The sequence below is a fragment of the Triticum dicoccoides genome, chromosome 5A, assembly GCF_002162155.2.
Source record: "Triticum dicoccoides isolate Atlit2015 ecotype Zavitan chromosome 5A, WEW_v2.0, whole genome shotgun sequence".
NCBI lineage: Eukaryota > Viridiplantae > Streptophyta > Magnoliopsida > Poales > Poaceae > Triticum > Triticum dicoccoides.
The window spans coordinates 607,536,145-607,548,874 of NC_041388.1; the positions used below are offsets into that span (position 1 = coordinate 607,536,145).

A 12,730-nucleotide genomic window follows, 5' to 3' on the forward strand; every position below is an offset into this window, starting at 1 on the left:
ATGACTATGAGATCATGCAACTCCCGAATGCCGGAGGAACACTTTGTGTGCTACCAAACGTCACAACGTAACTGGGTGATTATAAAGGTGCTCTACAGGTGTCTCCGATGGTGTTTGTTGAGTTGGCATAGATCGAGATTAGGATTTGTCACTCCAATTGTCGGAGAGGTATCTCTGGGCCCTCTCGGTAATGCACATCACTATAAGCCTTGCAAGCAATGTGACCAATGAGTTAGTTACGGGATGTTGCATTATGTAATGAGTAAAGAGGCTTGCCGGTAACGAGATTGAACTAGGTATTGAGATACCGATGATCGAATCACGGGCAAGTAACATACCGATGACAAAGGGAACAACGTATGTTGTTATGCAGTTTGACCGATAAAGATCTTCATAGAATATGTAGGAGCCAATATGAGCATCCAGGTTCCGCTATTGGTTATTGACCGGAGATGTGTCTCGGTCATGTCTACATAGTTCTCAAACCCGTAGGGTCCGCACGCTTAATGTTCTGTGACAATTTGTATTATGAGTTATGTGATTTGAGGACTGAAGTTGATCATTGATCTCTTAGTCGTGTGCGGTGCCCCCCTCCACCATAATCCACCTCGGTCATATCATAGCGGTGCTTAGGTGAAGCCCTGTTCCGGTAGCATCATCATCACTGTCATCACGTCGTCGTGCTGACGATGCTCTTCCTCGATACTCTGCTGGATCGTGAGTCCGTGGGACGTCACCGAGCCGAACGTGTGCAGATCACGGAGGTGCCGTACTTTCGGTATTAGGATCGGTCGATCATGAAGACGTACGACTACATCAACCGCGTTGTCATAACGCTTCCGCTTACGGTCTACGATGGTACGTAGACAATAGTGTCCCCTCTCGTTGCTATGCATCACCATAAACTTGCGTGTGCGTAGGAAATTTTTGAAATTACTGCGTTCCCCAACAGTGGCATCGGAGCCAGGTTTATGCGTAGATGTTATATGCATGAGTAGAACGCAAAGGAGTTGTGGGCGTGGGTATATACATATTGCTTGCCGTCACTAGTTGATTCTTGATTTAGAAGTATTGTTGGATGAAGCGGCTCAGACCGACATTACGCGTACGCTTACGCGACACTGGTTCTACCGACGTGCTTCGCACACAGGTGGCTAGTGGTTGTCTGTTTCTCCAACTTTAGTTGAATCGGATTCAATGAACAGGGTTCTTTCTAAAGATCAAAAAGCAATCAATATACCGCGTTGTGGTTTTTGATGCGTAGGTAAGAACGGTTCTTGCTCAGCCCGTAGCAGCCACGTAAAACTTGCAACTACAAAGTAGAGGACATCTAACTTGTTTTTGCAGGGCATGTTGTGATGTGATATGGTCAAGACGCGATGAGATATGTTGTATGAGATGATCATGTTTTGTTAAAGTTATCGGCAACTGACAGGAGCCTTATGGTTGTCTCTTTATTGCATAAGATGCAAGCGCCATATAATTGCTTTACTTTATCGCTATGCGATAGCAATAGTTGCAAAAGCAATAGTTGGTGAGACGACCATGTGACGACACGTTGATAGAGATCAAGATGATGGAGATCATGGTGTCATGCCGGTGACGATAGAGATCATGACGGTGTTTTTGAGATGGAGATCAAAGGCACAAGATGATGATGGCCATATCATGTCATATATTTTGATTGCATGTGATGTGTATCCTTTATGCATCTTATTTTGCTTAGTTCGGCGGTAGCATTATAAGATGATCTCTCACTAAATTTCAAGGTATAAGTGTTCTCCCTGAGTATGCACCGTTGCGACAGTTCATCGTGCCGAGACACCACGTGATGATCGGGTGTGATAAGCTCTACATTCACATACAACGGGTGCAAGCCAGTTTTGCACACGCGGAATACTCGGGTTAAACTTGACGAGCCTAGCATATGCAGATATGGCCTCAGAACACTGGAGACCGAAAGGTTGAGCGTGAATCATATAGTAGATATGATCAACATAGTGATGTTCACCATTGAAAACTACTCCATCTCACGTGATGATCGAACATGGTTTAGTTGATTTGGATCACGTGATCATTTAGATGACTAGAGGGATGTCTATCTAAGTGGGAGTTCTTAAGTAATATGATTAATTGAACTTTAATTTATCATGAACTTAGTCCTGATAGTATTTGCATAACTATGTTGTAGATCAATAGCTTGTGATGTAGCTCCCCGTTTATTTTTGATGTGTTCCTAGAGAAAAACTATGTTGAAAGATGATAGTAGCAATGATGCGGACTAGGTTCGTGATCTGAGGATTATCCTCATTGCTGCACAGAAGAATTATGTCCTTGATGCACCGCTAGGTGACGGACCTATTGCAGGAGCAGATACAAATGTTATGAACGTTTGGTAAAGCTCAGTATGATGACTACTTGATAGTTTAGTGCACCATGCTTTACGGCTTAGAACTGGGACTTCAAAAACGTTTTGAATGCTACAGAGCATATAAGATGTTCCAAGAGCTGAAATTTGTATTTCAGACTCATGCCCGAGTCGAGAGGTATGAGACCTCAGACAAGTACTTTGCCTACAAGATGGAGGAGAATAGCTCAACCAATGAGCATATGCTCAGATTGTCTGAGTACTACAATCGCTTGAATCAAGTGGGAGTTAATCTTCCAGATAAAAAGGTGATTGACAGAATTCTCTAGTCACTATCACCAAGTTACTGGAACTTCGTGATGAACTATAATATGCAAGGGATGATGAAAACGATTCCCAAGCTCTTCATGATGCTGAAATCGATGAAGGTAGAAATAGAGAAAAGCATCAAATGTTGATGGTTGACAAAACCACTAGTTTCAAGTAAAAGGGCAAAGGAAAGAAAGAGGAACTTCAAAGAAGAATAGCAAGCAAGTTACTGCTCCCATGAAGAAGCCCAAAGCTAGACCTAAGCCTGGAACTGAGTGCTTCTACTGCAAAAAAATGGTCACTGGAAGTGAAACTGCCCTAGATACTTGGCGGATAAGAAGGATGGCAAAGTGAACAAAAGTATATTTGATATACATGTTATTGATATGTACTTTACTAGTGTTTATAACAACCCCTCGGTATTTATATACTGGTTCAGTTGCTAAGAGTAGTAACTCGAAATGGGAGTTGCAAAATAAACAGAGACTAGTTAAGGGCGAGGTGATGATGTGAGTTGGGAGTGATTCCAAGGTTGATAAGATCACCATCGCACACTCCCTTTACCTTCAGGGTTAGTATTGAACCTAAAATAAATGTTATTTGGTGTTTGCGTTGAGCATAATATGATTGGGTCATGTTTATTGCAGTATGGTTATTCATTTAACTCAAAGAATAAGTGTTATTCTGTTTACATGAATAAAACCTTCTGAGGTCATACACCGAAGGTGAATGGTTTACTGAATCTCGATCATAGTGATACACATATACATAATATTAAAGCCAAAAGATGCAAAGTTAATAATGATAGTGCAACTTATATGTGGCACTACCGTTTAGGTCATATTGGTGTAAAGCGCATGAATAAACTCCATGCTGATGGGCTTTTGGCATCACTTGATTATGAATCATCTGATGCTTGCGAACCATGCCTTATGGGCAAGATGACTAAAACTCCGTTCTTCGGAACAATGGAGCAAGCAACTGACTTATTGGAAATAATACATACTGATGTATGCAATCCGATAAGTGTTGAGGCTCACGGCGGGTATCGTTATTTTCTGACCTTCACAGATGATTTGAGCAAATATGGGTATATCTACTTGATGAAACATAAGTCTGAAACATTTGAAAAGTTCAAAGAATTCCAGAGTGAAGTGGAAAATCATCGTAACAAGAAAATAAAGTTTCTATGATCTGATCGCAGAGACGAATATTTGAGTTACGAATTTGGTCTTCAACTAAAACAATGTGGAATAGTTTCACAAATTCATGCCACCTGGAACACCAGAGCGTAATGGTGTGTCCGAACATCGTAACCATACTTTATTAGATATGGTGCAACCTATGATGTCTCTTACCGAATTACAACTATCATTTTGGGGTTATGCATTAGAGACAGTTGCATTCACGTTAAATAGGGCACCATCTAAATCGTTGAGATGACACCATATGAACTGTGGTTTAGCAAGAAACCTAAGTTGTCATTTCTTAAAGTTTGGGGCTATAATGCTTATGTGAAAAAGTTTCAACCTGATAAGCTCGAACCCAAATCGGAGAAATGCGTCTTCATAGGAACCCAAAGGAAACTGTTGTGTACACCTTCTATCACATATCTGAAGGCAAGATATTCGTTGCTAAGAATGGATCCTTTCTAGAGAAGAAGTTTCTCTCGAAAGAAGTGATTGGGAGGAACGTAAAACTTGATGAGGTAATTGTACCTTTTCCCGAATTGGAAAGTAGTTCATCACAGAAATCAATTCTAGTGATTCCTACACCAATTAGTGAGGAAGTTAATGATGGTGATCATGAAACTTCAGATCAAGTTACTACCAAACCTCGTAGGTCAACCATAAAATTTTCCGCACCAGAGTTGTACGGTAATCCTGTCCTGGAGGTCATGTTACTTGACCATGACGAACCTACGAATTATGAGGAAGCGATGATGAGCCCAGATTCCGCGAAATGGCTTGAAGCCATGAAATCTGAGATGAGATCCATATATTAGAACAAAGTATGAACTTTGATTGACTTGCCCATTGATCGGCAAGCCATTAAGAATAAATGGATTTTCAAGAGGAAGACGGACACTGACAGTAGTGTTACTATCTACAAAGCTCGAATTGTCGCAAAAGGTTTTTGACAAGTTTAAGATGTTGACTATGATGAGATTTTCTCACTCATAGCGATGCTTAAGTCTGTCCGAATCATGTTAGCAATTGCCACATTTTATGAAATCTAACAAATGGATGTCAAAACTACATTCCTTAATGGATTTCTTAAAGAAGAGTTGTATATGATGCAACAAGAAGGTTTTGTCAATCCTAAAGGTGTTAACAAAGTGTGCAAGCTCCAGCGATCCATCTATGGACCGGTGCAAGCATCTCGGAGTTGGAATATATACTTTGATAAAGTGATCAAAGCATATGGTTTTATACAGACTTGCGGTGAAGCCTGTATTTACAAGAAAGTGAGTGGGAGCACTACATCATTTTTGATAAGTATATGTGATTGACATATTGTTGATCGGAAATAATGTAGAATTTTCTGGAAAGCATAAAGGAGTGTTTGAAAAGAGTTTTTCAAAGAAAGACCTCGATGAAGCTACTTACATATTGAGCATCAAGATCTATAGAGATAGATCAAGATGCTTGATATATTTTCAATGAGTACATACCTTGACAAGATTTTGAAGTAGTTCAAAATGGAAAAGTCAAAGAAGGAGTTCTTGCCTGTGTTGCAAGGTGTAAAGTTGAGTACAGACTCAAAACCCGACCACGGTAGAAAATAGAAAGAGAATGAAAAGTCATTCCCTATGCCTCAGTCATAGGTTCTATAAAGTATGCTATGCTGTGTACCAGACCTATTGTGTACCTCACCATAAGTTTGGTAAGAGGGTACAATAGTGATCCAAGAGTGGATCACTGGATAGCGGTCAAAAATATCCTTCGTGGAATAAGGAAATGTTTCTCGGTTATGGAGGTGACAAAGAGTTCGTCGTAAAGAGTTACGTCGGTGCAAACTTTGAGACCGATCTGGATGACTCTAAGTCTCGATCTAGATACACATCGAAAGTCAGAGCAATTAGCTAGAGTAGCTTCGTGCAAAGCATTGTAGACATAGAAAATTTGCAAAATACATACGGCTCTGAATATGGCAGACCCGTTGACTAAATTTCTCTAACAAGCAAAACATGATCACTCTTTGGGTGTTAATCACATAGCAATGTGAACTAGATTATTGACTCTAGTAAACCCTTTTGGTGTTAGTCACATGGAGATGTGAACTAATCACATAAAGATGTGAACTATTGGTGTTAAATCACATGACGATGTGAACTAGATTATTGACTCTAGTGCAAGTGGGAGACTGAAGGAAATATGCTATAGAGGCAATAATAAAGTTGTTATTTATATTTCCTTATATCATGATAAATGTTTATTATTCATGCTAGAATTGCATTAACCGGAAACTTAGTACATGTGTGAATACATAGACAAACAGAATGTCACTAGTATGCCTCTACTTGACTAGCTCGTTGAATCAATGATGGTTATGTTTCCTAACCATAGACACGAGTTGTCATTTGATTAACGAGATCACATCATTAGAGAATGATGTGATTGACTTGACCCAACCGTTAGCTTAGCACGATGACCGTTTAGTTTGTTGCTATTGCTTTCTCCATATCTTATACATGTCCCTATGACTATGAGATCATGCAACTCCCGAATGCCGGAGGAACACTTTGTGTGCTACCAAACGTCACAACGTAAGTGGGTGATTATAAAGGTGCTCTACAGGTGTCTCCGATGGTGTTTGTTGAGTTGGCATATATCAGATTAGGATTTGTCACTCCGATTGTCGAAGAGGTATCTCTGGGCCCTCTCAGTAATGCACATCACTATAAGCCTTGCAAGCAATGTGACTAATGAGTTAGTTACGGGATGTTGCATTATGGAACGAGTAAAGAGACTTTTCGGTAACGAGATTGAACTAGGTATTGAGATACCGACGATCGAATCTCGGGCAAGTAACATACCGATGACAAAGGGAACAATGTATGTTGTTATGCGTTTTGACCGATAAAGATCTTCGTAGAATATGTAGGAGCCAATATGAGCATCCAGGTTCCTCTATTGGTTATTGACCAGAGATGTGTCTCGGTCATGTCTACATAGTTCTCGAACCCGTAGGGTCCGCACGCTTAACATTCTGTGACGATTTGTATTATGAGTTATGTGATTTGATGACCGAAGTTTGTTCGGAGTCCCGGATGAGATCGGGGACATGACGAGGAGTCTCGAAATGGTCGAGACGTAAAGATCGATATATTGGAAGGCTATATTCGGACATCGCAAAGGTTCCGAGTGATTCTGGTATTTTTCGGAGTACCGGAGAGTTATGGGAATTCGTATTGGGCCTTAATGGGCCATACGGGAAAGAAGAGAAAGGCCTCAAGGGTGGCCGCGCCCCTTCTCTATGAACTGGTCCGAATTGGACTAGGGAAAGGGGGCGCCCCCTTCCTTCCTTCTCCTTCTCCCTTTCTTTTTTCTTATTCCATGTAGAAGGTGGAATCCTACTAGGACTAAGGAGTCCTAGTAAGACTCCACACTTTGGGCGCGCCCTATGAGGGCCAGCCTCCTCCTCCCTCCATCCTTTATATGCGTGGCCAGGGGGCACCCCATAGACACACAAGTTGATCATTGATCTCTTAGCCGTGTGCAGTGCCCTCCTCCACCATAATCCACCTCGATCATATTGTAGCGGTGCTTAGGCGAAGCCCTGTTCCGGTAGCATCATCATCACTGTCATCACGCCGTCGTGCTGACAAAGCTCTTCCTCGATACTCTGCTGGATCGTGAGTTCGTGGGATGTCACTGAGCCGAACGTGTGCAGATCGCGGAGGTGTCGTACTTTCAGTACTAGGATCGGTCGATCATGAAGACGTACGACTACATCAGCCGCGTTGTCATAATGCTTCCGCTTACGGTCTATGAGGGTACGTAGACAATACTCTCCCCTCTCGTTGCTATGCGTCATCATGATCTTGCGTGTGCATAGGAAATATTTGAAATTACTGCGTTCCCCAACAAACACCTCCACCATGGCGCGGGCAAACTTGACAGTAGTCTTCAGGCATGTGCTCTCCCCCATCCTGACCATATCACCAACGGCATCTGCGGCAGTACCAAGTGCAAGCATCCTTAGAGTAGGCGTGCACTTCTGCTTAGCAGAGAAAGAAAGTAGGCCGCAGCAACCCCTCGTGAGCTTGAAGTAGTCATCATGTGCCTCCACTCCCTCCACAATGCCCAAGAACAATGGTTTCCACATGCGGAAACAGCGATGAAACTATGGATCATCCGGGAAAGTTGGGTTCGGGGCAAAGTAGTCCTTCTACAATAGCCATGCTCCAGACACCCTATCCCGATTGATCACTCTTCTCCCTTTGATTGAGCCCTTGAAGTTGAGAATATGCTCCACGAGCCGGTCCATTTCCTCTTGCATGCTCATGACCATGACCATGTCCACTTCTTCGCCCGACTCCGAGGAATCAAAAAACTCATCTTGAGTCATTTTATCAAGCTCCGTCGGTCCATACTCCTCGTCGGATGAAACATTGGAATCCACCGATTTCCCTAATAAAATCCCAAAAAATCCGATCAAATAATGTATTGAACACATCAAGCGTAAAGCAGAGCCAGAGAGTTGTCGCACGTACCTCGGTGGCGTCTAGGCTAGCGACGACGCCCCCCGCGACGAGGACGGGAGAGAGAATTGCTCTGCCGGAGCTGGCGACGTAGAGGCTAGGAACAGCTGCGGGGCACGCGAAACGGCAGAGCTGCGAGGCGGACAACGCGAAGGAGGAAGAAGAGAGGAGAGAGCAAATGGATCCGACAGTTCTGGGGAGGGGGGCAATTTGGTGCAATTTGCGGTGGGGTCAGGCTGTCGGGTCCGACGTTGCGGGCGTGCCCGGGCGCCCCTATATCCGCCCCATATTTGGGCTGGATATGAGGGTGCCGGTCAGTCCGGGCGTTTAAGACCCGTTTGAGGCGTTCGTCTGGGTCGAAATTTCGTGACCGGTCGGTGACCGGACAGGCCGCCCGCACGTTTGAGGCTAGAAAAATAGTGATTAATAACTTTCTTATGCAACCAACTCTGAATGCACACCAAACTATGTATCTTATATATAGACAAATCCCACTGCATGTTGTTGATCGCTATTTTTCTGCACATGCGTGCTTTCACATCATCCGAATTGTTGTTAGCCATTGGATTTTCTAGCTTGGTCAACTAACATCCGTCTGATTTGAAGACGAGTGTCTCTCTACCTTGCAACATGCATGATGAGTTTTGAACTCTCCACTCCCAAATTTCATTTCCATGAAGCTGATACACATTGCTAAAAAAATAAAAATAATTTCCAATTACTCCAACAAAAGGGCTTTCCCCTTTTTGGGAACGAGGACATGAATTGTAATTTGTACACCAACATGTCATGAGCACGATTTCTCGCATGATCGTAGTGGCATGTGCATACTTAGATGGTAACCTGCATGATCATATCCCAGGCTAGTGCAGCAGATGGGCGACCAATCCTATGTGAAAAGGATGCTTAAGGTTCAGAGGTCATTCATGTTCCTTGAGGTTCCACATCTTGTCACCAGTTTTGTCTTCGCCGTCGAAAATGTTGCTTGGATCTGGATGTTACTACTAGCTTGGTTACATGAAGATGCAACTTTGACATGCACAACACTTTGTGTACACAAAGTCATCACCAGCTGTTGTTTCCGGTAGTCATGTTGCCTATCATTCCTAACAATCTTTACCATTTTCCGCACAACACGCTTGAGCAACATTATTAGAACATACAATTACAATTCCTGGAGGAAGACGTAGCACCAAAATCTCTACTTATATAAGACATGCGACATGGTAAAGAAGAACATGAGGAGTTTATGTAAGAGTTCAAATTCTACTTATATAAGACATGCGACATGGTAGAGAAGAACATGAACATGGCAGATATTTCACTTATTGTGGGCATCTTAGGTTGAAAACTTGAATTCTCTGTCAGAGCATAAAAGGAACGTACAGAAGTTCTAGAACAAAAAAAAAAAGCACAAGCATATAATTTGTCTATCACAATACCATGCACAGTTCAAATGGTAAAATATTGACAGGTTTGGAGAAGTCTGTGGGAGTCACTCCCTTTCTTTGACAATCTCTACAATAGTCACTTGACCAAAATATCATCTCAAATAAATATATACTACACCATCTTCCTCTCTTCTCAGGTAGTACCATGAGACTTTGTGGTTAAAAAAAGGGACCTCACAACTCATCAAACAACTATCCAATCCACAAGTTTGTAGAAATAAGAGCAATTCCTTCTTCACTACCATCATTCAGAAACAACTACGAAACTGATCACCCTTTCAAGAATTACAGGTGACGAGTGCCATTCTATGGCCATCTTAACATAATGCTGACAAACAACTATGGACATATACTACAAACCCATTATAAATTAACTATGGACAAACAGAGCCCATCATGGCGCAAAGTGAAACAAGGTCACCAGAACTGGAATCCTTTTTCCTTACCTATATCACCATGGAAGGGTGTTTGTAATGAGATCTCTATTGGTTGGCATGTTGTATCCATCACCATCCTCCAGTGTTCATTACTGATTCTGGTGTGGTTTGTCATTCCCGGGTTTCCATCCGAGTTCCCGAGCCCTTTCCTCCCACAAAGCAGTTAATTTCCTTTGACCGAGCAGCGACTCTGCAGATTTCTCCCTAGCTTCTTCACATGTATCCATGCCTAAACTGCATTTGTCAGCCTCCTTTTGATACTGCGAAGCTAGTTTTTTAGCCTCGAGCAACTTTACATCGGCTTGTTGCTGAGCTTCTGTTGCCTCCTCCTCTCTCTGCTTTAGCTCTTCTATCAGCATCTCTGTGATACTCTTCTCTGTTTCTTCACCGGAAGCACGACTCTTGACCTCTTTGAATTGCTTGGCACAGTCTGGAAACATCAGAAGCAATAATAACCAGTTAAACCAGTCACAAGATAATTGCAAAATATGCTATGGAATATAAGTGACCTTGGGTGCTTCGTTTGACATGTTTAATTGCTTATGATAAGGACATACATAACACAGTGCCTATGTTTACAGACAAGGCAATGCTTCAAAAATACTATGGAGTTATTGCAAGGAAAATAAGTATGACTTTTAGACAGCTTATGGACTGGTTTTGTAATGATACTGCATAGTATGATTATTACTTCAGAGGTAGACTGGCAATTTACCATGTTTATTTGCTGAAGAGTTAATATCTTTCAGAGGTAGCATAATATCCAAATCAAGACTAGCTGTAAATATGGATAAAATAACTGAGTTTATTTACTTAAACCACTGACGAAACAGAGTATATCATGGATACAAACTAACAATGGAACAATGGAGTCCAGAGAGAAGAATAAATAAGAAAATATTTCCACAGATAGCAACTAGAGCAGTAGACATATTTTAGACTAAGGTCATCGCAGGTGGAACTTAACAATCAAAGAACAAACATTGCCATTCACCCAAAAAAAAGAACAAATATTGCAATGCTCATATGTGATAGCACAAAGACAAGATAGGCATAAACTTTTCAGTGCCATGGCATGTTTGTTATACATTTAGCTCTATCTTGTTCAGTGACCATACATAATTACTCGGCTACAACCTGAACCGATGTTCCGACTTCTGAATAACTGAAGACATCTTGTCCTCACCCCCAAATTTCAAGCATACTTAAATTATAATCAATCAGTCATGGCAAGGCCAGGCTCAGAACGCAATAGGCAGCGGCCACAAACGCATTGCTCGCTCTGCGGACGAAATCGCAGACAGAAAGTATAACTCTGCAGAGCGCGGGCTTGCAGGGAGATCTGGGCGGGTAGGTCGGGCCAGGGGGGCGCCGACAGCAAGAGGGGCGGGTACCTTCCGGGAGCTGGAGCAGCGGGAGCGCGTCGCAGTCGCAGGCGCAGGCGGGGCAGCCCCCCGGCGAGCGGCCGAGCGCCTCGGCGACGTGCCAGTAGAGCGGCGGGCCGACGATGTAGGCGGCGACGCCGAGCCCGAGCAGCGCCACCAGCGCCGTCACCGCCGCGGGGCTCGGGCCCCACGATGACGACGACGAAGACGATGACCCTCCCGCCATTGAGTTTGCACCGAGGGCGGATGGTGGTACGGCCGCGCTGCGCTGCGGGGCGAGGTGGTGGGGTGGGGACTGGGATGGCGTGCCTCGTCGGTGGCTCGGCGCGGCGGCGTGGGGGCTAAAGAGGGGGAGGGGGAGCGAGTGAGTGGGCGCGGACCGGACGCGCGCAAGTGGAGACAGACCGGCCCGGACCGAATGAAATGGAGGGGACGTGTGGTGGGTGGGTTCGGCACGCGCACGACGAAGTGGTGAATCCACGAGCAGAGTTTTAAAAACCGGGTCGGGCCGAGCGGTCTGATGAAAAAAAAGGGGAACCGATGCCTTCTCCGGTCTTTTAATATAAAAAATCCAGAGAAATATTCATAAAATGGTTGGTAAACCTGGGATCGAACCAATGCTAGCAACGCCTTTCCATTTGACTTGAGGTCAACAATTTGAAAAATAGCTTAAATATCCTGGTTTTTCTCACCAATGAACCAATGAATCGGTGGCCTGCTCGGTGAACACGTGAACCGACTACCTCACCGGCTCGATTGCCGGTTTGTTTTTTGAAACTATGCCTGCGAGGGAGGGTGGTGACCAAATCTAGAGATACGGCGATACTGGGATGGTTTTTGCTTTCTTTTTAGAAATGAAAAGGTTCTCAGGCCATGTTGTTGTTAGAAGTTCATCAAAGTCACTCTGTTGTCCCGTAGACCTACGGGCTCGAAGTGCCGAGCTTCTAAAACAATGGACACTTGCTCGATAGGTTGTTAATATGCCGAGCTCGAATTTTGTCAAGCTCGAAGATGTTACGTAACCATAATATTGTTCCATCGTATTCTTGGAATTCTCCCGTTGTCTTCTCTTG

The 12,730-nt window shown here is 43.4% G+C and overlaps 1 protein-coding gene across 1 annotated transcript; it reads right to left on the reverse strand.

Moving 5' to 3' along the window:
- Positions 1–9,915: 9,915 nt before the first annotated feature.
- LOC119303348 lies at positions 9,916–12,044 on the reverse strand. Its single transcript, XM_037580471.1, has 2 exons — positions 11,667–12,044; positions 9,916–10,702 (listed from the first exon to the last, which is right to left on the reverse strand). Exons 1-2 carry the CDS (start codon positions 11,881–11,883, stop codon positions 10,362–10,364), a joined length of 558 nt encoding a protein of 185 aa, XP_037436368.1. The 5' UTR covers positions 11,884–12,044; the 3' UTR covers positions 9,916–10,361.
- Positions 12,045–12,730: the final 686 nt, after the last annotated feature.

Coding starts and splice junctions, on each gene's coding strand:
- LOC119303348 (XM_037580471.1), bottom strand. CDS start 11,883: ATGGCGGGAGGGTCATCGTCTTCGTCGTCGTCATCGTGGGGCCCGAGC. Junction 10,703..11,666: donor GCTGCTCCAGCTCCCGGAAG/GTACCCGCCCCT, acceptor TGATGTTTCCAG/ACTGTGCCAAGCAATTCAAA.